This window comes from Fusarium proliferatum (assembly GCF_900067095.1).
Source record: "Fusarium proliferatum ET1 genome assembly, contig: FPRO_scaffold013, whole genome shotgun sequence".
Taxonomy (NCBI): domain Eukaryota; kingdom Fungi; phylum Ascomycota; class Sordariomycetes; order Hypocreales; family Nectriaceae; genus Fusarium; species Fusarium proliferatum.
In genome coordinates this window covers 274,850-298,920 of record NW_022194802.1, presented here as the reverse complement: position 1 = coordinate 298,920, position 24,071 = coordinate 274,850, and the positions used below count along the sequence as shown (strand labels likewise).

General features: G+C 48.8%; 9 protein-coding genes across 9 annotated transcripts; 5 read left to right on the top strand and 4 right to left on the bottom strand.

Moving 5' to 3' along the window:
• Positions 1 to 653: 653 nt before the first annotated feature.
• Positions 654 to 2,582, bottom strand: FPRO_12725 (uncharacterized protein; the record flags this gene model as incomplete). The annotated part of the gene is made up of 5 exons (XM_031223273.1): positions 654 to 1,563; positions 1,628 to 1,711; positions 1,764 to 1,889; positions 1,941 to 2,068; positions 2,115 to 2,582. The coding sequence occupies 5 exons, from the start codon at positions 2,580 to 2,582 to the stop codon at positions 654 to 656; spliced, it is 1,716 nt and encodes a 571-aa protein (XP_031088648.1).
• Positions 2,583 to 5,283: 2,701 nt separating this feature from the next.
• FPRO_12724 (uncharacterized protein) lies at positions 5,284 to 7,337 on the bottom strand (the record flags this gene model as incomplete). Its single annotated transcript, XM_031223272.1, has 8 exons — positions 5,284 to 5,536; positions 5,614 to 5,809; positions 5,856 to 6,197; positions 6,249 to 6,528; positions 6,576 to 6,976; positions 7,035 to 7,175; positions 7,236 to 7,250; positions 7,301 to 7,337. The coding sequence occupies 8 exons, from the start codon at positions 7,335 to 7,337 to the stop codon at positions 5,284 to 5,286; spliced, it is 1,665 nt and encodes a 554-aa protein (XP_031088647.1).
• Positions 7,338 to 7,761: 424 nt separating this feature from the next.
• On the top strand, positions 7,762 to 8,409 carry FPRO_12723 (uncharacterized protein; the record flags this gene model as incomplete). Its single annotated transcript, XM_031223271.1, has 1 exon — positions 7,762 to 8,409. One exon carries the CDS (start codon positions 7,762 to 7,764, stop codon positions 8,407 to 8,409), a length of 648 nt encoding a protein of 215 aa, XP_031088646.1.
• A 77-nt stretch (positions 8,410 to 8,486) lies between these two features.
• On the bottom strand, positions 8,487 to 10,265 carry FPRO_12722 (uncharacterized protein; the record flags this gene model as incomplete). The annotated part of the gene is made up of 1 exon (XM_031223269.1): positions 8,487 to 10,265. The coding sequence occupies one exon, from the start codon at positions 10,263 to 10,265 to the stop codon at positions 8,487 to 8,489; it is 1,779 nt and encodes a 592-aa protein (XP_031088645.1).
• Positions 10,266 to 11,085: 820 nt separating this feature from the next.
• FPRO_12721 (uncharacterized protein) lies at positions 11,086 to 12,099 on the top strand (the record flags this gene model as incomplete). Its single annotated transcript, XM_031223268.1, has 3 exons — positions 11,086 to 11,259; positions 11,308 to 11,722; positions 11,771 to 12,099. The coding sequence occupies 3 exons, from the start codon at positions 11,086 to 11,088 to the stop codon at positions 12,097 to 12,099; spliced, it is 918 nt and encodes a 305-aa protein (XP_031088644.1).
• Positions 12,100 to 15,477: 3,378 nt separating this feature from the next.
• On the top strand, positions 15,478 to 17,015 carry FPRO_12720 (uncharacterized protein; the record flags this gene model as incomplete). Its single annotated transcript, XM_031223267.1, has 2 exons — positions 15,478 to 15,522; positions 15,579 to 17,015. The coding sequence occupies 2 exons, from the start codon at positions 15,478 to 15,480 to the stop codon at positions 17,013 to 17,015; spliced, it is 1,482 nt and encodes a 493-aa protein (XP_031088643.1).
• Positions 17,016 to 17,598: 583 nt separating this feature from the next.
• FPRO_12719 (uncharacterized protein) lies at positions 17,599 to 18,738 on the top strand (the record flags this gene model as incomplete). Its single annotated transcript, XM_031223266.1, has 2 exons — positions 17,599 to 18,177; positions 18,226 to 18,738. The coding sequence occupies 2 exons, from the start codon at positions 17,599 to 17,601 to the stop codon at positions 18,736 to 18,738; spliced, it is 1,092 nt and encodes a 363-aa protein (XP_031088642.1).
• Positions 18,739 to 19,536: 798 nt separating this feature from the next.
• FPRO_12718 (uncharacterized protein) lies at positions 19,537 to 20,559 on the bottom strand (the record flags this gene model as incomplete). Its single annotated transcript, XM_031223265.1, has 1 exon — positions 19,537 to 20,559. One exon carries the CDS (start codon positions 20,557 to 20,559, stop codon positions 19,537 to 19,539), a length of 1,023 nt encoding a protein of 340 aa, XP_031088641.1.
• A 1,866-nt stretch (positions 20,560 to 22,425) lies between these two features.
• FPRO_12717 (uncharacterized protein) lies at positions 22,426 to 24,039 on the top strand (the record flags this gene model as incomplete). The annotated part of the gene is made up of 5 exons (XM_031223264.1): positions 22,426 to 22,627; positions 22,693 to 23,081; positions 23,133 to 23,629; positions 23,687 to 23,810; positions 23,947 to 24,039. The coding sequence occupies 5 exons, from the start codon at positions 22,426 to 22,428 to the stop codon at positions 24,037 to 24,039; spliced, it is 1,305 nt and encodes a 434-aa protein (XP_031088640.1).
• Between the last annotated feature and the right edge of the window lie 32 nt (positions 24,040 to 24,071).

The following is a 24,071-nucleotide window of genomic DNA, read 5'->3' as shown; positions in this document are numbered from 1 at the left end:
ATCATCCAAGACTTCGGATCAGTGGATGTTTTGAAGTGGATAATTGGTCTCCGTGAAGATCTTCATCACGCTAAAGGTCCACGTCCAAGCTGACGGGGAAACCCCTGACGCTTATGCAGGCCCTTGCTCACGGGCTTGAATTAACTTTTCTGTGCTCAGACTTCTACAAGCAGATGCGCGAGATTCGAGACGGCTTGTAATTAACATCTTACGATGATTGTGACTTGACCTGCAGAAGACAGGGGATCAAAGCGGAATATCGACGCCACGCAGGCTGCGACGGACGAGACCGCAGGCTAGATCGTTCACTAATCCAGGTTGGAATTAGGGCCAGATGCCCTGTAATTTAGTTGGCCCGCTGTGGCTTTTTTCGCGGGCACGGGCGGGAGGGGCCGGTAAATGCCATTCCTTCATTCCAAGCTTCGGCAGATGGACACGTTCACTTTAACAGAGCACGATAGAGATTGAGAGATTGAGCAAGGAGAAGAATGACTGGTGATGCAGTCGCGTTTTTTTAATTAATAACTACATACAATATCCAAGAAGCCTTCCCAGTTAAAAGGTGAAGATAAAAGAGGGAATCACTTGTAAATCACCAAACTCCCATCCCATAAGTAAATAAATCCGTAAATCAGATTAAATTGCCAGTCAAATCATTTAGCCATGGAGATTCCGTTTCCTGCCTCGAGGGTATCATTGGAGTCAATTGAGCATCGTCGGTCCTTGACAAACTTGGGCCACGTGTTGGTCAGCACAAGATACTTGATGTGCTTCTCCGAGTCGTCGAAAATAGTAGCATCGAAGCCCTCGGGGATGTCACCCCAGTACATAGCCTTGTCGCTCATGTATCCAGTGTCAGCGACAGAATCAGCGGCCATTATGCCTGTCTCGGAGCCGTGTGACGATGCAGCTGAGGACTTGACTTTGGTGGGTGTTGTCACCATCTGGAATCCCTCGAATGGCAACGCCGGGTCAACCTGCTTCTTGTCGCCGTAGAGAATGCGCGCAGAAGTCTCAAAGACACCCTCCAATACTTTTTGTTGTTGCGACGACAGGTTAATCTGGAATTCTGCGTCGCGAGAGCTGATGAAGCCAGTGTAGATGCGAAGAGCGCTGTTAAATCTCTCGCGGACGAGTTCTTGCACCGATGGCTCCTTGATCTTCTCCGGGTCGCGCACAGCAGGCGGTAATGAAGACTTCCACTCAGCGACAGCTCGTAGAAAAGCGATGTTCTCTCCAGAGAAATCACGGAGGGCTGAGAATTGCTGAAGGGGTTCAGGGTTACGCTCAAGAACATACTCGAGAGCTTCCATGGTGAGGATACTCTCACCGGAGGCGCTGCTCTTGACAGAGCCGTCCTTTGACCAGGACGTCAGAGCGGACGCGGCAACAGTAGTAGATCCAGTAGCGACAGATCGAGCACCATTGGTCCCAGTGCCTTTGTTGAGCTGCCATTGAGCGATGGAGTCGAGGGTCTCTTGGCGGAGGTTCTGGTGCTGGAGGACTTCCCAGCAGGGCCAGAAGATGGTGAAGATCTCGATGGCCATGATGGAGATGGCGAGCCTATTGTGCGACAGTGAGCGGGGATGTTCTTAATGGGGACACATTGCTGAGGTAGGTGGCTTACCATTGAGGAGGAATCCAGTAGTAATTGATGGGTGCCATGGCAGGCACATACAAGGCGATAAGCCACATAGGAGTGGCATGGAGGCTGTGTGTCTCGGTCAGTTTGTGGTGCTGGCCCTGGCCAAGGGATAACTCACTTAGCAATGCAGCATGCGACGGTTTGGACCCTCCATCCCTGGGTGTCATTGACACCGCGGGCCTGCCAGAGGATGTAAGGGGCGACGATCCATGCCCAAAGGAACTGCCAGAATACAGAGGGCCACCTTGCAAGAGAGAGTCAGTACATGTCGCGATGAGAGGGGGAGTATGCTTACCATTCCCAGCCCTTTCCGACCTGAGACTTTCGGTACTCCTCGGAGCCAGGATGAACCTCTGTGCCGGGAACACCCCATGAGGGATGGAACTTCTTAGATAAGCACCACATGATGATGGTGAGGATGAACTGCATATGTTAGTATTGTCGTATGTATATGTGGTGTGTTCCATACCTGGACTACCATTCCCAGTCCAACCGTAATGAGAATCTTCTTGGAGTAATCAAGCGCCTGAAAGCGTCCAAGCAACGTACCACGTCGAACGCGACTCTTGGAAGGCGACTTTTCGTCTGAAGCAAACAGTTCCTTCTGCTGCTTGGCGACATGTAGGAAACGGCTGTTGGAAGCGTGGAACAAGGCGATGCCGAAGGGGAAATACAAGCTCATGATCCAGAACTCGCCCTCCGGCGTGAATAGCGGGAAGTAGACATATCCGGTCTGAATGGCTCCCCAGTAAATATGAAGAAGGACGATGGCGGCGAAGGAAAGCGGGAGGTCTCGGATTCTCAGCATGGGCATGTCGCGGCGTCTCCAGAGGAAGACCATGCCGCCCGCGACGATGAACGTCCAGACGAAGGTCCAGATGATCCAGAAGATGCCGAGGCCATCGAATCTGGCCTCGGGTTTTTCGGTTTCGGCCATTGCAGCGGGTTAAAGAAAAAGGTGTAGTGTCGATGGTCTCGAGGAGTTAAATTGGGGAATAAATAGGGAAATATCTTTTATTGTATGTAAGGAACGTGGTTTTGGAAAGGAATGTGTCGGTCGGGTCTCCGCAACACATAAACGGTCGAGAAGGCAGAGAGCAAAATGAACGCACAGAGCGGAGATGACGACGTATTATAGTAATACGTTTATTGACTGTGATTCCCCAAGCGTCCAGACGCTAAACAGGGATTGAGAAATCTCTTGCAGTGAAAGCGAGCAAGCGAGTAGTGAAAATGGGAAGAAGATCGAAGAGAGTGATGCAGCAAGGGACACGCCCCCCAGATAATGGGCCATGTTCTCCCTTGCGCACACCCAGACCTGACCTGAGCTTGGGCTCGGGAAAGCCAGGTTAGTGCCGTCTAAGCTCCCGGCCTCCGGTGATCTTGGCCCGTCTTGGGGTAGGGCTGCCCCTCCCCCTGTGAGATCCAACCCGCAGCTCGGGATAAATTCACGAGAAAGAGATGCCCACTTCGCTCAGACTGACAGCGAAAACTAAGGGATATTGGATATGGGGGTCGTGAACAGACCGGTTCGCAAGATGAAATTACACGTCGACGTAGGTCGACGTCTGTCTGATGTTTTTGCCATGATTTGATCCTGGGGTATTTTTTGCTTCTTTGCGTAAGGGCGATTTGAGACATTGACGACCATGGCAAGGATCATCCTGTGTGACCAACATTTGATTCATCGTCAACGCCACGACGATGATCCAAACGCCCTTGCATCGCAATGCTCAGCATCCGTTCAGCCACGAGTGCAACCTTTTTTTTTTTTCACTGACATCACCTGTCCACGTTCTCTTTTCTCGATTGACTGTGATATCTTCTCGGAGCGCCATGATTATGATTGCTGACCGAGTTGACGCCACAGTGAGAAAAACTGCAGTTAAGTTTGCTAGTGAAACGCAGCACGAAAAGCTTGTGCCCCCCCAAGGCTCGTACTGTATGCCCAAACGGCGGCGCGCATCTCGCAACGGCTGGGGACTTTAATGTCTTGTATCGCGAGTCGGGCCGTGTAAATGGGATTAAAACGGTTGGGGAGCAGTTGCACCGCCGTTTTCTATCGTCGCCATCCCTTGCGTCTGGTGGTTCCCTTGCAGTGATGAGCATGTGCTGGAGGTAGGGAGACACAAAAACAGTGAGACGCATGCTTTACGGAGTACTGGGGTTTGTATCCACTGTGATTTAGGTTTGGTTACCGTTTGGTTCCTGGCGCTTTGCGTTTGAGTTGCGACGGCGCTGAGTTTCTTTTCTTTTTTTTCTCGCAAGCTGCAATCACTGTAACTTTTCTCGCGTGTTTTTGCTTTAACAAAAGAAACGAAAGAGGATTCCTTGTGTGATGGTGTTGCATTGTCACCAGGGAGTATCCATCCCCGGCGTCACCCCCACTCAAGCGCGATAAACGAAGAGCTGAAGTCGATCTTGAGTGCCATCCCATCCCATCACGTACGTCGCATCCTGCCATCACCATCACATTACCTTGCATCAATTGGTTTGGGTTGGTTGCATCGTTGGTGGAGGTTAGTCCAGCCAGCCTCAATTGCGACACACGGTGACTTCCGTCCAACCGCAAAGACCGTTTCCATAATACGTGACATTATTGCAAGAGGCGCACGTTTAGCGCCCAGCAAAGAAAGGCGCAGGAGGCATTGTGAGAGGGCAGACCTGCACTGCTGACAAGTGTGAGCGAGGCCTCAAATCTGATCGGTTGTAGATCTCAATAACCCGAGCAAGATGCAAATCGCGGGCCCTTGAAATGACGGCCCAGAACCAGGGCCCGACGAGAATAGGCTGGGCATCAAAGCAGAAATGATCGGCCCAACCTTGTCGTCATAAGCGACGCTGCATCGTTTACCGGTTCTTTGGATATGGCCTCTCCACCTCAGCCAACTCCGAAGCAGTGCAGTGCACGAGATGATTGTGCAACGATACTTGGTGTTTTGCGAGCAAAAGTCTTGAGAAATATCGCGTGGCATCACAGCCTTTACTTCAATTGTCCTGGTTTCAGTGGCACAGCTAGCTCTCGATATCCCGTAGATAGATGCCGTCCCGCTTCAACACCTTGTGAGCTGTCAGGAGATTGCACTGTGGGGGAGATCGGCACTGAACGTGAAAAAAACGACGGGGGTTTCCAGCGCCTGTACCGCACCTCGCACCAGTAAAATGCCCGAGTCTCGCAATGTTTGCTCTCCAGCCGCGACAAAGTAAAACTCTCCCTATTAACTCACACGTTCATCGCAATCACTATTGGTAAGACGACCAAACAAACACAAACAAGGGTCTTGAACAAAACCTCCGAAGATCACAACATCTCCACTCTTTTGTCACTTCTGACACGATCCTGCCGACTACGACCCTCAATCCTTGCCCCAGCTGGTCAAGGGCCCCGTCAAACAATCCATTTCACCAGCGGAAAGGATCTGCACTTTGAGTGCAGTGCCGAAACATATCGGTGCGACTTGGCGGATTCAGCAGCGGTAATAATAAAAGATACAGTGGTCAATTTACGCCGTCGCGGGAAAAACAGTTCCGCGCCTGAAGGGTTCCATTGATGCAAGATTAGGCCACCGCCAAGAAATACAGTCCCTTTTCTGAATGGTAATCCTGCCTTTGAATGTGTCCAATTGCATGTACTGTGCTCATTCAAACATTTTGGACAGGTTCTGAACGGGCCACGCCCGAGCATCTCGGAACTTATCAACTACACCCCTCAACGCCCTCCTCTCATACCGGTCCGTGAAAAAGTCCCCGTACAGCTCCATCCCAAACGCGGCGTGCACAAGAGCCGGTGGACATCCCGGATGGCAGAGACTTATCCCGCACAGGTCCAGAATCATCTGCCGTACCTGATTCTCGATTTCTCTCCACTGCGCACGTGTCGATGAATTTCCGCTGGTTCGACGTCAGTGGATCATCTCTCTAAAAATGTACATACTATAGTTAAATTAGATTGACTTGACTTGACATACCCGAGGAAGGGGTTCTCTGCCATTAGCACCATCTTCGCTATGATGCTGAGCTGCATGGTTGTCACCTCCAGCGCGGACGAGTACCAGATTATCGGGAATATTTCTCCATTCGACCTGTCAGCTGGTCGTACATAGAACGGCTGATACTCCCTTCGTGCCTCGTCCTCGAGGACCTCACCCTGCTTCTGAAGTCGCACTGAACCCGTTAGTCGCACCACCGCTTATTCAAAGGTAGTACATACGCCATTCTTGCTCTGACCCATCAGCCCATCGCCATTTCGCAACCTGCGCCGTGTGAAGAACAATCTTATTCGCCTTCGACGCGCCGTGTCCATACTCGGGATCTAGAGTCATCTTTGGCGGATGACGCTTTGTGAATGAGTGGTACAGTTCCTGGCGAACGGCCATCCAATACGCCGCTTGGATAAGTGATCGGCGGCCAAAGAGGGTCCTCGACGGTGGACTTCTAAGAACAGCGTCGATAATGGCTAGGAAATTAACCGGAGGTTTTGCGTTCCGCCTTTGGTTCCGCTCCTGCTCCTGGTCTTCTTCGTCGTCGATCTCTTCCAACTGCCGGAGAATAACTGCAACCTTTCAGCGTGAGCTAACGTTAGTGGGGATTTGGTGAGTCTTACCGGCTGTGGCGATGATGCTCTCGAGCTTCTCGTCGTCTTGGATGAGGTGGAAGTCTCGTAAAGCGGGGATGCATTTCAACGTGTATTCTACTGCATCGTGTGGTGTGAGCTTGGGGAGTAATTGCCCTTGGTAGAGAATGCCCTGTGGTGTTTTGTATTTCGGAAGACGGCTTAGATGGCGCGCTGAGAGCGCGAATATGGCATAGAGAAGTGGTGGATGGTGTCGAGCACGGAGCGGTACAACGAGTTGAAAGTGCCGTCTCTCATCGCACAGGTCAAGCTGATCACGTTAGCATTTATCATCAGCTATAGCCAGATCGTCGGTACCCAATGTGACAGCTCTTCAACAAAGTATCGCAGCAAACACGCTTCTTGTGGATTTTCTAGAGGAAATTTTGTTGATTCTCCTGAACTGTACGGCTGGTGTGATCGGGGAGAAGGAACATGATCTTGCGGTGGACCATACGGAGATGAATGGTCGTGGGTTGCGGTGTATGCGCTCGGCAGGTCCGTGGGTGATCGACCTGTTGCACGCTGCCATGGCGAGGAAGGGTAGCTCGGTGAGTTTCCAGCTGATTGCGATGTGTTTGCCACCGGGAATACTGGGTTGTTTCTTGGTGGTTCGTTGTAAGTTGGCTCTCTTGTCTCTGAAGAGTCATTGAAATTTGCCGCGGCTGTTGAAGATGTACCTGCGCCTCCTTCTAGTGGACTTTGTGGGTTTACATTGACTGTTGAATGATTAGCTACCGTTCTTCTCCGTGACAATATCTTTGGACAATGGCTTACAGTCCCTAATCTCAGTGTTTACCCAGGTCTGGTTCGTCAAAGGTCCTGTTGATGAATTCCGAAAGACAGTTTTCTTCGCAGGCCGAGCGCAAGGTAAGTTCTTGATGATACAGCGATGACACCTCGGTTGCCCTTCATCACCTACAATTAATCAGTCATCATTCGCTATCCGTGTCTGCTCGATTCAGTGAATTTGCCTACATTTGACATGTTTTTCTAAAGCCCGGTCAGCACCCCGCATCCAGCCACCGACGCGACGATCTCACCTTTACATTGAAGACATGGTCTCTTTACCACTGGCATCGTTCGCAAACAATCTGTATGAGATTGAAAGATGCTGCGATATTGTAATCAAGACTTTCTCACTGGGTATCCACCACTGAAGGGCTCATTGTGTAGCTTTTCCCATCACGTGCGGTGGAATCGCTGTTCTCTCCGAGGCGTTGACGCGTCTTAGGCTACCCTACACATTTTCAAATTGCAGCCTTTTAAGTCTGAACTAGAGCAGGAAGATGCGGAATATCATCATTAGTTGGTGTATGAAATATATCGGCTTTATAAGAATCATCGCGGGTTAAAGAAAAACGAGCATTGAAGTTGTTGAGCATCCAATCGTCCATTGATTGAATCTGGATTAGCGTGGTCCTTCTGCTCAGCTTACCGTCATCCTCATCTCAACTTCAGCCGTGAACTTCCACTCTCATTCACGCTCTTATAAACACCAAAAATGTCAAGAACAACAAGATCAACCACCAAAAGACTCACCCGTCTCCAAAACTCATCCCCAGCACCCACAACCTCACCCTCAACCCCTCTCGAAACCAAACTCTTCCCAACCCCATCGGCATTCGAATCCTACCTCTCCCTAAACCACTCCACCAACACAACCGGTCTCTGGCTCAAAATCGCAAAAAAGACCTCCCCCATCCCCTCAATAACATACGACCAAGCCCTCGACGCAGCACTCTGCTACGGCTGGATCGACGGCCAGCGCAAATCCCACGACGCCTCCCATTTCATCCAGCGCTTCACGCCGCGTCGCAAGAAAAGTCTCTGGTCTCAGCGCAACGTCAACAAAGTCGCGGATTTAATCGCCGCGGGTCGCATGACACCCGCTGGGCAGGCGGAGGTTGATGCGGCGATGGAGGATGGACGCTGGGAGAAGGCGTATTCATCGTCGAGTAATGCAATCGTGCCAGAGGATTTTCAAAATGCGCTGGAGGGGAATGAAGCAGCAGGGGAGTTTTGGACGGGGTTGAATAGGACGAAGAGATATAGTTTTTTATGGAGGTTGGAAACGGCGAAGAGGCCGGAGACGGGAAGGAAGAAGATAGAGCAGTTTGTGGAATTACTCGCTGCTGGGAAGACTGTTTGATCCATCGCTGGGGGTATTCTCTATTACATTAAAATCTATTCAGACACGATATACCTACGAAGTAAGTATGTTATGGATTAATAATCATCTTCGTCGTAGCCATCTTCGCCTTCTCCATCTGACTCATCCGCCATGCCCATCGTGAAAGGATTGCGCTCTACATCTTCATCTTCGCTCTCCTCGTCAGCAGTCCTGCTGCTTGCGTCTGAATCATCGTCCACGGGGTTTTCCTGTCGATGGAGACGTAGCCGCTCAGCGAGAGAGAGTTTCTTTGGCGGCGCATCTTCATCTTCTGACTCGTCACTTTCTTCTTCGCTTTCTTCGCTGGAGGACTCGCTTGCGTGGGGCTCCTTGGACACGCCGCCTTCGTCCTCATCCTCATCATCTGACATGATCACCCGTGAGCGCTGCCGTGTCTGGACCTCTGGTTCATCGTCTTCGTCGTCCGATTCAACAACTCGTGTCCTTGCGCGCTTCGCTGTGGGTTCCACGTCCTCCTCATCTTCATCGTCGGAATCGGATACCACCCGTCGTTTGCGTCCACGCTGTACGGGCGCTGCTTCAGGCTCGGGTTCAGGACTGGAGAAGTTTGCGCCAGCACCGTCGTCATCCTCATCGTCCGAGATTTCCTGGGTGACGGGCGGAGGGGAGCCGCTGGCTAATGAGATGCCCTCTTCGTCGGAAGGATCGTATGTCTCGACAATCTCATCGTCGTCAATGCCATCACTTTCATACTCATCGAGATCAGGTCCATTGTTTCCGTCGTCATCATCGGCGTCGTCATCTTCATCCGAAGTGTCGTCGCCGAGGTCCGGTCCAAGTGTTTGTAGCAACTCAAATCGTCGAAGTCCACGCTCATATTCAAAAGCGACCATAGGCCATGCCTTGAGACCTCGTTGCTCCAACTCGCTCCCAAGAGGGTCCGGTAAGTTGTCCCATGTATCCCTGTCGATCTGGAATCTCGCAAAGTCGGGATGTCGCTGTAAATCAGGCCAGCACCACAAGAACTGCAAGTCCTCTCCGAGTCCAGGCTGCCTCTCGTATGTTTGCGTTTGATACCGGTTGATGAGATCCGACGTGCACCAACCCAAAGTCGACTTCTGGCAATCCGTACTCGAGACGTTCACGTAAAAGCACTCCAGCTGGGTGAACTGCCTCAAAAGTGCTGGTACATCGGGACCGCTCAGATCATCAAGGATGTTAGGCCCACCAAGCGCAAAGTTTTTGACTTCGCTAGCAAAGCCTGGTAAGTGAAACACCATCCTCCCAGGCGGACAACTGAGACCATTCATCAGAACAACGTCTGAATTCCTGTTAAAGCGAACAGTAGCGTCTCCAGACCCAGCATCGATACTCAGAGAATCAGGAAAGGCGTTGGTGGCGAGAGCGCGCGACTCCTTGTGAACAGCAAAAACCGCGCGGAGGTTCATTGTCTGATCGCTGAGAGCAATACCGTCGCGTACGGTCCAAACAAAAGAGCTTGCTGCGTCGGGATGCAGGGCTGTTCCATACGAGATCTGAAAGTCAAGCACGCGATGCCGAGCGCAGAGTTCGGGACAGTACAGCTCCCAGATGGTGTTGCGCAACTCACTAGGAAGCCGACCAAACTGGGGGAACGAGTCGAGATACGAGTCCTGCGTGAGGTCCTTGTGGTGATAAATGTCGTCATCTTCATCGCTGGACTCTTCTTCGCTGCCGTCAGCGGCCATGGTATCTAGTAAGCCTCCGCCGTCGGAATCATCGTCGGACTCGGAGGATTCAGCGCCGGATTCATTTTCGCTGGCATCTTCTTGTTCGCTGTGAGAGCGCTCGTTGTGAGACTCATTTTCGCTCTGGTCGGATTGAGATTCGGCCATGTTTGACGTGTTGCGCGCGCGATTTGAGTGAGGGAGGTGGCCTTGACGCGCCCTCGCCGTGCCTGAAAGCTTTGGTGAGAGCTGATGCAGAATGAGATGAGAGCACGTGACTGCGATCTCTTATCACCACGTGATTCTGTCGGTGGCATCGGTTTGCCCGTTGTCCACGGCGCGATTAGCTCCGCGCGTGATCACTGTCGGTATCGCGAAATAATGGAGAAGTCGGCATTGGCATTCTTCAAATATCCGAATTACAGATCCAAAGTTTCTATTTCCCGCCCGGTAATCGCATCGTTTCCCGAGCCCCTCTCCCTTCAACGCGCGGGGCTTTTGAGGAGTGTTACTAATCTTAGTGCATCTTCACTACTGCATGACTCTGGCTTTGTCATAGCCCATCTCCATATTTCCCCATCACTAACAATTAATCTCACCAATAGCCCCATCACAGACCTTCCCTGCTCAGCTAGGGCTGCATCTCGATGTCTTGGCGTTCCCCGACATGCCGACTCTGGTATACGGCTTACCTGATGATTATACCACTCAGTGGCACGGCGTAGCGCAGAGCTCCGCTGCTGTACGAGGCTGCGTCTGGCACTTTATTCATCTGTCCTAGTGGACAAGGTTTCGATTGCTAAGGATTTCTGTGTCATTATGCATGCAGCTTTGTGGCTGGACACACCAACCATCACGGTTGTGTCATGGACCTATAAAGACAACTCCTCGTCTTCAATAACAGTCTCATTATCAACTCACTCTCAATTCCATCCATCCAATCAACATACCCTTTAATTCTCACCAAAACAACATTTAATAACTCAAAATGTCCAAGATTCTCACTGTTTTCGGCGCCACTGGCAACCAGGGCGGCTCTGTCGTCCGTGCCATCCTCAACGACCCCGCTCTCTCTAAAGAGTTCAAGATCCGCGGCATCACCCGTGATGTCTCCAAGCCCGCTGCCCAATCTCTCGCCTCAAAGGGTGTCGAGGTCGTTGCCGTGAGTTAAAATCGCATTCTCCACCAAAACACAAATCTGACTTTACAGGCCGACATGAACACTGCCGAGCAAGTCGCTCCCGCTGTCAAGGACGCTCACACTGTCTTCCTCGTCACAAACTACTGGGAGACAAACAGCGGCAACGGCGAGATCGCTCAAGGAAAGGCTGTAGCCGACGCGTGCAAGACCGCTGGCGTGAAGCAGCTCATTTTCTCGTCTCTTCTTGACACTAAGAAAATCAGCAACGGCCGTTTGACTCACATCAAGCATTTTGAGGGCAAGGCCGAGATTGAGGAATACATCCGACAGATCAACGTCCCCGCAACATTTGTTCTTCCTGGTTTCTTTGCTTCCAACCTCTTCACTTCGATCCGCAAGAATGAAGACGGTAGCTATGGTTGGGCTCTCCCCGCCGACGGCGACAAGGCCAAGGTTCCTCTCTTTGACGTCAACGCCGACATGGGTAAGTTAACCAACCACAATAACATGGATAACTACTAACTCTTCCTAGGCAAGTTTGTCAAGGCCGCCATCAAGAACTTCCCTGGAACCATCAACAAGCGCATTTTTGCCGCCACCGACTACTACTCCCCCAACAGAATCATCTCCGAATTCAGCCAAGTCATTGGAAAGCCCGCCACCTTCAACCAAGTTCCCGCCGATGTCTTCGAGTCTTTCCTCCCTGCTCCTATTGCAAAGGAACTGACTGAGAACATGATGCTCTTGGAGGACCCTGGATACTACGGCGATGCTGATCTCAAGGAGAGCCTGGATCTCCTGGATGAGAAGCCTGTCACTTGGAAGGAGTTTGTTGAGCAGAACAGGGCCAAGTGGGAATAAAGGAATGATAAGAAAGATGGTATTGAACCATATTTAATAAAGTAAAATCCACATCAGACAGCTGTAGCATCATGGCAAGATCAACGACCAGTGCATCGACATGAACAGCCACCAAATAAGAGCGTGCATTGAGTCAAATCAAGTCTGCTGGAACTAGTGTATAGAAGTATGTACGCAGTTTTTGTTTTAGATTACAATTTCTGATTTGCACCTCACCCCGCCATCTTCATTTTATGTAACTGATTGACCATAATAGAAACGTCATCATTCATTCACATGCCAATCATCCAACAAGCCTCGATCATTCATCTGCTTCACAAACTTCTTGATTGTATATTCACCGCCAAGTCGAAATCGTCCTCTCGCTGGGAGTCCGACACTCATCGTGACAGCGGTAATAACGATCTGGGCGCCATGATCTCCATATTCTCTGGCGAGGTCCTGAAGTTTCTGTTCATTGCCAGGTGTAGTTCCGATTCTGGTGAACTTGATGACTATCACCTCTTTCGGCTCCTTCTTCGGCATTGCAATCTTGGGACTAGCGTTGAATTGTTTGTATCTTTACAGATATTGATTGAGCTTTCATCAAACCAAAAGGTGGGTGAGCGAAGATTGAGATTGTAGACTGGCTGTAGAATGGTGGTTTATATACCCGGAATCTGGCCCTTCTGCAGAGATGCTATGGTTACTGACAGTGACTTGCAGTGATGCTCGTGCGAGAACTGAATGCCACTTACAGAGTTAGGGAAGGTATCATGGAAACACGGGCTGTGACGCAAACACTTCTATGGCGATGAGCAGTGACATGTGTGACTATAGACCGTCTTCCAGAGACTTGCACAGAGAGTTTTACCTCTGTCACTGAAATGAACCCAGCGTTATTCCCACGGACACACAACTATTCATTCACCATGTGATGAGCAGTTACATCAGAGTCAGATTGTGAAATGATTCTAAGTACGTTAGCTCCAAGAGCAGTGAGTCCATGTAAACCGCCTGTATTGAGCTTCCCCCGGCCTGCTCGCTGTTGCAATGAAAGAAGATATTTTGGACATGATCACTTCTGCTCCGAGTTTTGTTGTAGAATTCAAGTGCAAGATATACAAGAAATGGAATCGAGTTGAAACCCTCCTGGAGTAATATAATGATAATTGAAGAATATCACTCACATCTTAGGCAAAAAGGCACAGGTAGCTGAGTACGTCACAAATTATGTGTCATGAGATTCCAATGGCGTTCTCTACCGAATCATACTGGCTATTTTAAGTTTCAAAGCCGAGTTCCAACAAATCCTAATCTAACAAGAATTCACCTTTCTTTTATCCTCCTGAGTTTCCCCAGTCGCCTCAGGCTTCACCACGTGGTGAGATTGTCTCCAGCTCTCTCCAAACCCACTCTCAGCCACGAGATCCGTCACGTCCGCGATGCAATGAGAGGGACTGGATCGAATTCGGTGCTTCAATTGAAGAATAGTTGCTCCGTCGTGTAGTTCGTAGTCCCAGTCATCGTTGAGCTCCTTGAGCTTTGGTAGTTTCGCTTCCGGATTTGTCGTATTGTCCTTCCTGTGGAAGAAAACATGGATATACTGCCCTTCCTCGTTGACGCTCATTTTATTCTTGCAAGTAGTTCAGCAGTAAAAGCGGTTATGTTTGTTGGGTTCCAGAGAAGAGAGGTGCCACGAGAAGGCGATAAATTAGTACCCGTGTGCCGTTGTGATTGAGTGGTTCAGGAGAATCTAATCACAGTGGCTGAGGACGTGACTGAACCAAATCAATGAATCCAATCACTGAGTGTCCGAGTGAGCAGTGGCAGTCTGACTGCTCCTCAGTGATTTTTAAGGGTCAGAGTGAATAGAATGCTAGGCCGTATCATCAAGCCTACACTTGCTTTTATCCTGAAAGCCCTCACAAGCATCAGAATACATCTCCACCAGTCGTCTCATCCCAGTCATCTCATCTTAATGACAGCCCTAGAACCGAGATATCCAGTACGTGGCTGAGCGCTGATATGTCAACTCACACATTTTTCGTCATGTTATTGCCTGCTCAACAAATAGATATACATAGATCGCTCCGTCTGGACAACCATTAGTCACCAGCTCACTTTGGGTCTAACCGCATGACGAGTCGTATCCATGAGCGAACGAACTCTATTGATATAACTCTTCGTTCCGCACCTCTAATATCCATAGCTTGAAATAAATAATCCATGAGTAAGAATATCCATGCAAAGCATCTTCCAGGATAGGAAGGAGAGTGAATATAACACGAACTTTGTGATCTACTGTATATAGCGGCATCGGCTACTAGCAAAAAAAGTTCGCTTTTCCCCCTCAGCTTTGCGAGCGGAATGCCTGATGCTGATTAGCTCTGTTTTTGGTCTGATACGTGGCGGAACTTTGGTGTTTTCTGAGCTATACTGGGCCAAACGGCATTTATATGCCGCGCGATCGACCGTTATGACCCCCAAGAATGAGGGGATTTAATCTCCTCGCATTACAAGGAGTAGAATTTCCGTGTATGATCAGAGGAGCAGAAACGATAATAACATGGAAATCTAGCGCGTAGCTTCCTCTTCCCTATAGATCGGAGTACTTGCGGTGCTATTGTATTAAACAAGCTCTGTGAGTAGCATTGAAGTTTTCCTTCCCTACCTATGGCGATTTAATGACATTTATATCCGGGGCACCTTCTATAATATGTCAAGCAAAGTATTCTTTTTATAAGCCTTGAGCGACAGCAAATTGGGATTAGTACGCCTAACTGTCTTATAACTTTGCGGGGAAGCGGATCCTAACTGTAAGGGACAAAGACCCGTCGGGTCATTTGCGCTTAGAAGCGCACCTCTTATGGGTTTTCCTGACGAATTGTGCGTATAGATGAAGCGCTAGTCTCTTCCCAAAAAACCGATTTGTGGAGAAATGGGGAGATGGCAGACAATAGTCGTATTCTCGATGGACTGGGTTCGCGAAAACTTGCGCAAAGAAGAGATCGTCGTCCTCCACACTGGCAATTCTCGGTTAAGACGGCAAGGGAATGTCGATGACTCTATATATTGCGTAGTGTATATATACATCACGAATGCTCGCAAATGTCTGGGTGGGCAAGCCTTTACTACAGATCCGACAAAAAGGCCGTCACCAATGAAGTCACTGATTCGAAAATATGGCAAGGTCCTGGCTTTCAACATTGGCGTTCCTGCCTCTACTTGCTCTCGCGGAGAGCAATGGCTTCGGTGCCAAGCCTGTCATGGGCTACAACAGCTATAATGTAGGCTGTTCAACCCAAAGACCTGCTAACAGGAGCTGCTGTCTGACATTTGCTGGAGGATATTGTTTGTAGTCCCAACCAGACATATATGCACGACACCATCACCGCCATGAAACAGAAGGGCTTCTTCGACCTCGGGTACACCATGTTTCAGGTATGACACAGACCTCTGGCCGGGGCTGTTTGACAAAGACTGATAATGATGAACAGATCGACTGTGGTTGGTTCAGCAAAGAACGTGCCGCGAACGGCTCAATGACATACGATAAACAGACTTTCCCAGACGGCATTTCGCCCCTGAGCAAGTATGCAATTAGCCAAGGAATGCAATGGGGCATGTACACGGGTGCGACACCTTACCAGTGCATGCCCGATTACGTGGAGGACTGGCCAGCGTCTCAGTACCACGAGAAGGCTGATGCATTGCAGTTTGCTGGATGGAACACAGTCTATGTCAAAGCTGATAACTGCTTCGGGCCGGACGACACGCTCGTCCAGCGATATACAAACCTGTCAAATGCACTTAGGGATGTTGGGATCAATGGCATGATGGTATGTGAGTGGGCGTTGCCAGCCAACGGAGACGTTGACCCGGCCGTGTGGACAAAGCCCATTGCTACGTCGTGGCGTGTGGCTGCTGATATTGCTCGAGGCTGGGACTCTGTCTTCCGTATCACCAACGAAGCCATTCACGTCATGCTCCAGGGCAACTCTGGACCTGGTCACTACGGCGATATGGACCTGTTGGAGGTTGGTAACCCGGGGATGACCCAGTCCCAGCAAGCCACTCATTTCGCCATCTGGGCCATGTTCAAGAGCGCCCTTATGATCAGCACCAATGTGGTCGATATGCCATCTGAGACCCAGTCCATTCTCAGCAATACTGGTCTCATCGCCATCAACCAGGATGACCTTGGAGCGCCCGTGCGCCTTATCCAGCGGTACCCTGACTACGATGTCTACGCTGGTCCCTTGTCTGGCGGTGATATGGCCGTACTCATCGTGGACCAGTCTGGTAAAGGCGGTAATTACTACCTCGACTTTAACTCCCTCAACGTTTCCCGTGCCGATGTCCATGACCTGATCGCGAACCGGGAATGGCATTACTTCAGCAACTGGTTTGCGAAACTGCAGCCGTACGGCTCGTCTGCGCTGCGCTTGACCAATATACAAGCATACACTCCTCCAGCTGTTAGATACAATTACGTTGAGGGTAGTTCGGGCGTCCTTGACAACGGTGCGAGACTTGTAGACTGCTCTGCTTGCTCGAGTGGCAAGGCTGCCGGATACGTCGGTGGCAAGCAGAGCGACGGTGGCGGCAGCGTCACATTCACCGGCATCAAGACGTCTAAAGCCACGCAGAACATCAAGATCAACTACATTAACTGCGAGATCATCTATCCCAACGAGTCTGGTCCCAACGCTAGAGGTGCTCGGATCTCGGTGAACGGTGCCAACTCGGTTAACATTCTGTTCCCTGTATCTGGATACTCGTGGACAGCATCAGTACTGCCCGACTTCCTCGTTGAGTTGACCGGGTTTTCCACCAGCGAGCCGAACAACATCACCATCACCGGTATCCCCAACGGTGTACCCAACACCAGTGGCTACGCTCCGAACATTGCAGGTATCTCCATCTTAGCCTAGTCGGTTTCTTAGATAGAGGGTGGATATATGGAGATTGGGCTGTAAAGTTCTTAGAAGAACTTATGCTATGATTAGTTAAACACGCCTCTCTTAAACAAGTTATAAAGGATTTAAATATAAAGGGTTACCCTTATTAATAAAGACTATTATTTCTCTTTTTGTGATAATATTTCCTACGTCTAAAGGCATAACTAAGAAGATGATTCTTAGTTTTATTACTGTCAGGGCCAGAATACTTGCCAGGTACTCAAGAAGTAGCTTAATATCTTGGCTTTAATGCTATAATAACTTGAATTTCTTTTTTTCTCTTTTTGAGTTTTATTACTATTAAGTAATATATAATAGTTATAAATATATTATATATATAACTTATTTTACTATTTTATTTTCTGTAAAAGAAGCTTTTTATTAACTTAGGGTTTTTGAACAGAGAGCTAACGAACTTGCGGAAAACCAAGCAAGTATCACCATAATAGCTGCTACCGGGGAGAGTTCATCGTATGGTTTACCTGGTGTCGGGCAACGATCTCGTACGATTGCAAATAACTCCAGACTCAATGGAACGACATGGAGATACAAGCCCATGTCGTTCAAAAGTCACATGGGCGCCTCGAAATGGTCAAAAAGGAGGTGGAAGTACCAGGAAGCAGTCTTCTCTTGCAGGTGCGTCATCATTGCTGAGGACCAGGTCTTCCACCAATGTGTATGTATGACTTGTGCCGAGGAATGGACACAAGACTTTGCAAATTGCGAACTTATAACTTTCCCCGTCTTTGAGCGGATCTTATACAAAGACTCAGACATAGGCACATATTTACCAAGGAGTTGGAGGTTCATGACAAACTTGGAGGCATACTCCAAGCGTGAACTTACATACGACTCCGATGTGTTGAGGGCAATTGAGGGTGTTTTTGGCTTCTATGCCCAATTAGAACCATCATTAGAACAATACTGGGGTCAACCACTACGATGGGTTGGCTGTCAACTTTCCAATCTGGAAGAGAAAAATGTTTACCATTTTGTAAAATCGAAGCATAATGATGTCATGGGCGCTATTCTCTGGGCAATGCTATGGGAGCCAGCGTGGAGTGAAATCCACATCCTAAAGACTGAGTTTTTCAGAAGGGATAGTTTTCCGACATGGTCATGGTCCGGCTGGAAGGTCGGAGTATGATGAAACTTCTTGGCGAATATCGAACATCTGGAAAAGAGCTTTACAGCGCCCCTCTTTGTGGAAGCAACAGCAGGAGGACTTTTGGAATTAAACAACGCGCTTGCACGGTCTCTCACTTCCGGTCAGTCCTACACGAATCTGGGATTGACCTATATCTTAAGAATAACGACCAAGGTTTTCGATGTCCCATTCATAGAACGCGCGCCCTACAAGCCCACGACAAGCTGGGCAAGGAGCGACTCGTTTCCTGCCAGACACAAAGGCCAGCACTGGGTCAACAAAGAGGATCACTCCCTCGAAGGGAGATGGACTCAATTTGTTGTTCAAAAGAACATTGAGACTTCTGAGAGAGGGCTGGTCTGGTCCTTGGATCTCACACATGGCGGTGCAGCCACTAGCTCCGACCTTGTCTTCGACATCGACACCAACGTTAATCCCATGACACTCCGATGTATAGTCATCAGTTACGATTTCAGTGTAGCAGTGGCATCTCTAAGCGAGTCGGGTTATTGCGCTTCGAAGGAGAGTTCTTCGAGAATGGTCGAATAAGTACTGATGAACACGGCCACCACGATGATAGCGTGATATGGCCATGGACTGATTCTGTGCAGAGCAAAGATTTTAGAGACCACTTTCCAGGTGTTGAGCGGACTGTAAGTTTAGGCCAGTGAGGAGTTGCTGGTGTGCGCAACCCCTGTGGCAATGCCGTTCAACTGAGAGACTTGGTGCACGTCAGTCAAAGCATCTGATTGGAGAAGCATTTTTGTGGTTGGGAATAATTAGGCTTAAACTAATGTAGTCCCTTGGGCTAACGGAGGGGAAGCTACAGAGCTAACTCTTAGCTAATATGCGGTTCACACAGTTTGAGTAGAACCCGTCTTGGCAAAAAAGCTTAGCATCAACTAAGTGACGAGATCAGATTATGACGCATCAAGACTGGCAAATAGACCATGACGCGTCCCACGGGTCTAACCGCCAGACGAGTTGAAGGCAGCTAAAATATATCTTGCATTGGATTGGCTGCTGCGTAAGTATGATGGGCTAAATGTGTCGGTGGCTTTGCAGTATGGCCCTAAATGATCTGCCACGCGTCAAGTATCACCAGCTAACCTTAACACCCTTACTCCCTTGGTAATGAATACGATAATTGGGCCTTCTAAAAGATGCATGGTACTCAGAGTCTCGTTTCGAGGAAGATAGACGTTAGGTTGAAGAACTTGTTCGTTAATAGCGACTGCTTTCGTCATTTTCTATGTGTTGCAGAGGTTTATTAGATTATCAGCCACCCGGTATGGCGATATCCTCATGCTGCACAGAAGTGGGTATGGAAGACAGAGTTGCACCCAATCATACAGCTTCCCTCAAGTACCTCAGCTGTCGATACATACTCGCTGCACTGGCAATGTCATTTGAATTCAGTAGACCAATCCCCTCTTGCACAAGTACTTTCCATACGTAGTCCCTATGCCCTCTCGGCCAATCGGGCAACCCCCATAGCCTCGACTTCAAGTTTCGGTGCTTTGCGATTCGAAGCTGGTTCCGCAGACTTTCCATTTGCTGGGTGCTGAACCCCGCCCGAACACTACCAATCGCCTTGCTGAGAGGGGCAGAGGCGGTATAAAATTCATTTTCCAATTCGTAGGGACCGTAGAACCCGTTGCTTTGGATGAAGCCTGTTTCAGTGAGCAGATCCAAGGGGGCATCGAGAAAAGCATCGTGGCGCTGCTGCCATTCTTCAAGGTCCGTGCCAATGTTTATGTCGCGCCGTTTAATAATGTTTCCTGTGCCTACTATAGTTATGGGTCCAGGCCAGAATGTCTGATTTGTAGCCATAGTTTTGTCGTGGCGAGATAGGTATCTCAAATCGCGCAAAGGTCCTAGTTGCTGAAGAACCAAAGGCCATGTCTTTACTGGGTCGTCTTTCACGTCGATGAACAGTATCAACGTTGTATCCGGCTCCGTGACAAAGACACCAGAGGCCTGGGCAGTGGAATCGAAGGCTTCGTGTGACCATGGCCGATTTATTGTGTTCAAGATCTGTAATAGCGGGTCGATATAAAGTGATCGTAGTGTGCGACTCGAGGAGAGTGAGCGTCTGTCATGACCGACGAGAAGGTCTTGTCCATCTGGACTGAGCCATACATCTGCCTCAACACTTGCACAACCTACAGCAAGCGCTGAAAAGAGAGGATGAGGTCTCCAGTAATCATTATGAGAGTGACACATTACTGGGGAGGCAAGTTGCGACATTTGCGCGCTCCATATTGCAGCATTGTATGTTGAATTTCCACGTCTGAAAAGTCGGTCGCAAAACGTAAACTGTGTCATCTCATACGAATAAAGGGTGTTTGACAAAACGACAGGAAACATTAAGAAGAAGGGCCCTCTATCTCAACTGTTAGCAGCTGTAGGTATGTTTTGGCTATGATGATCATGACTCGATACAACATACAAGATTATTATCGTACAAAAGATGGCGGTAGGCCAAATTCTGACGCGCTTTTGTCGTGACCTTGATGTGTGTTGTTTGCATCGTGTCAGACCGTGTTCGACTTGGCACAAATCGTCGTTTCTCTGTGAGGGAAGTGATCTGTAATGGTCAAGGCCGGCTGGGCGTTTAAGGTGGAAATAAACGGAAGCCTTCATGTTGCGTTGTCTTTAGCATATGCAGTGTGAGTCTAGAGGATCTTGGAGCAACTGACTAGAACAGTAATGAAAATTCCCAGTAATACCTGTTGCCCTCCCATTTATTGAACTTTTCAAGAGGCACTTTGGTTTCAAGTGACTTGAATGCTGGGCTTTCCATTGTTCTGACGGAGAAAAGACTGGGATCAATTCATTTCAGCGAGCCATCAGGTCGGCGTTTCACAAGTGACAAGAGCCCTTCCTATGATGACGCGTCCTCATTTTTCATCACCAAAATTGCGCTTAGAATTTGTGGCTGTTCCTTTGTTCTAATCAAGCATCACCAGAGGCCATGGCGCTTTTTAGACTGAAACTGTACCTCATGACCCCCGCGTCGCCGTTGGTCTAGCCGCCGAGAGGACGCGCGTTGCCTGAGCACTACCAGGCTTAACACACCGTAAGTAAACCTCAGACAGGCTTCCTCACCGAAAAATGAGTCAGCAAATTTGGCCCTTTCGAGTTTCTGTGGCTTGACAATGGTTGGCGTGTTTGTCATAAGATACATTTACGATTTCGCTACCGCACAAATTAAGCTCGAAGTCGAAGGGCGAAAGAGAGACGGCTGGAACAGCAAGACCTCAAAAGATTAAGAACCATATGCTTGTTATGTATGTGTGTAGCCTAAAGTTTAACCTTATGGCCAGCAATTAGATGGGTGGCTAGTTGCATGGTAGGAAAACTGGAGCAAAGTTCCAACGAATCTTCCTATTGCTTAACGGAGGTTGCCTCATAATGTCCATAGGTCAGTACAGATAACTAAGAATAACTCCATTCACACAGGTTATGCCAAGACTTTACGCCAAGACGGGTTCTAGATGCATTGGCGTAACTTTGCTACATAATAGAGGCGGGCGGTTACGTAGACTGCGCTACCAGCCAATTTTCGGACGGGGGGAGCGAATATAAAACTCATCCCACCAAGCCTTCGATAGTGTGATCTTATCTTTTTTCGCTGTGGTATATAAGCTAGCTTGATAGATTCAACAGTGGCTGGGGACTCAGCTAATCCTAGCACCACAATTAGGGGGGTGTTAGAAAAATGCCTGACGTGAAGATCTGATTTTTTTATGGTGAAGGTATATTCCTGCGTCCGTCATTTTTCGGCACCCTATGGCACAACCATCGGCTAGCACTGATAAAAGTCCCTCCACACATCACAATACATCGCTAAGAAAGCGCATATATCACTCAAGCCTGAAGTTGTCGTAATCCAACGGGGCGGAGTCGATCAAGTGCCCCCCTGTAGAAGTCATATCTCTATCCCTAATGGTACTACTCTTCTCTGTCGAAGCTAGCGTACTATAGCCAGTCAAAGAGGCATTAGAAAGTCTGTGTTGTTCCTCAGGGATAGTAATGGGATTAAGCATTTGAGGGCTGTTACATATCTCGAGGCACTTGTCAACAGCGTTGTTATTAGCTACCTGCCCTAACTATCTCTTGCTGTCTTCTGTATCGAAAGACTGAGTGACTAGAATCTTTTCTTGTCGCGGTTTATATCTTTTTCTTTCCTCTTTGATCAATTCGCATTTCTTCTGTTGTCTTCGTTTCAACATGGCGCACCAATATGTTCTACCTGTTGTATTCCTCCGCCCATCCCGTCGTATACGGCTTTTGGCCTTTCTATCATTCTTTGTCACAGCAACGTGGACCTTCATAACAAGGTCGTCGATAGTCTGCTCCCAGGAAAGGGATATCGCGAGGGAATACCCACTAGTTTATAGGCATATCCATTCGTTCAATGGCACTGGAGGTGGTAAGTCGGACATTCCAACATGGCACACCCCAAGGAATGCTCGCAACGCTAACACTGAAACTAAGCATGGTATATTCCTCCATATTGGGCTGATACTGAACAACCGCAAAATATTCTCGACGCTGCTCGTATAGTCTCACAGAGCGCTCTATCTAATAGAGAGAGAAGAATACTTTTCTCTAATATCCCACTAATTGTGCATCAAACTTGGAAAACAACAGCGGCCGATAATTGGAATCCCAGAATACTACCTTGGGTTGAATTGTGGCTGGAGAACTCCATTTATGCTGACCGCGGACCGTCGATGGCATACTTATTTTGGGATGATACAGGAATGCGTGCGTTAGTGGAAGAATTCGAGAATGACTTCCTTGAGCGTTATGACTCCCTCCTGACACCAGTTGAACGGAGCGATGTGTTTCGCATTTTAGTATGCAAGCATTTTGGCGGAATAGTAAGTGTAGTCCGAAGACACTTGCTTTAAAGTTCATGCTAACCAATGTAGTATGGGGATCTCGATACTGAGCTCATACGGCATCCAGCTGCCTGGATAAGCGGATCTGATATGGCTTCCTGGACAGACCCGAAAACAGGAAAGGCTTATGGCTTTTATATCACTTCGGTAACACCAGACTATGAAACTCCAGTAGTGAACCTTCTTTGGGGTTTAGAAGCCGATAATGACCCAGAGTCCGATGCATACTGGCGCCAAAGCTATACATATCCCCAACAACTATCGCAATGGGCATTCGCAGCCGCCCCTGAACACCCAGTATTCGAACGATATATGGAAAATCTACGGAATTATACCATAGACAACGAAACAGCGGTTCAGAATAGTGATCCACTCAAGAGGACTGGCCCTGCGGCTGTTACTCTCGCAACCAAATCTTGGCTAGAGGGCCAGGTGGGCTTTCGGTGGACCAGCTTGACAGGTGTCAAGGATGGGGGTAAATCTAAGTTGGTTGAAGACATACTCATTCTTCCTATCACCGGCTTTCAGTAAGTTCATTTCCCCTTTATCATTATCTTCCTTTTCGCACTGCTAACGTTGCCAAGTCCGAGTCACGGAAGCCGTAATGATGTTATGGGCAGAAGGCCGATGACAGACCCCGCGGCGAGATTATGCCATCATGGCACAGGATTGTGGAAGCATTTTAATTTCGTGGGAGAGTACGGAAAGGTTTGTCGGAGACTTTTCGGTCTTTGTAGGGATTGGCCAAGGATAACAGGATAAGGGAATAGTTGCATAGCTGCTTTCCCGAATATTTTGACATTTATTTCAGACATAATTCTTACAAAAGTCGTCATCTCGACAGTGTCAGCTAGCAGAAACACAAAGGGTTCCATCATATGGGGGCTCTGATCCTCACGATCCTATTTTAAAAGAAGAGGATGAAGATTTCAGATAATAATTAGCCAGAAGCAGAAAGTGCGAATTTAT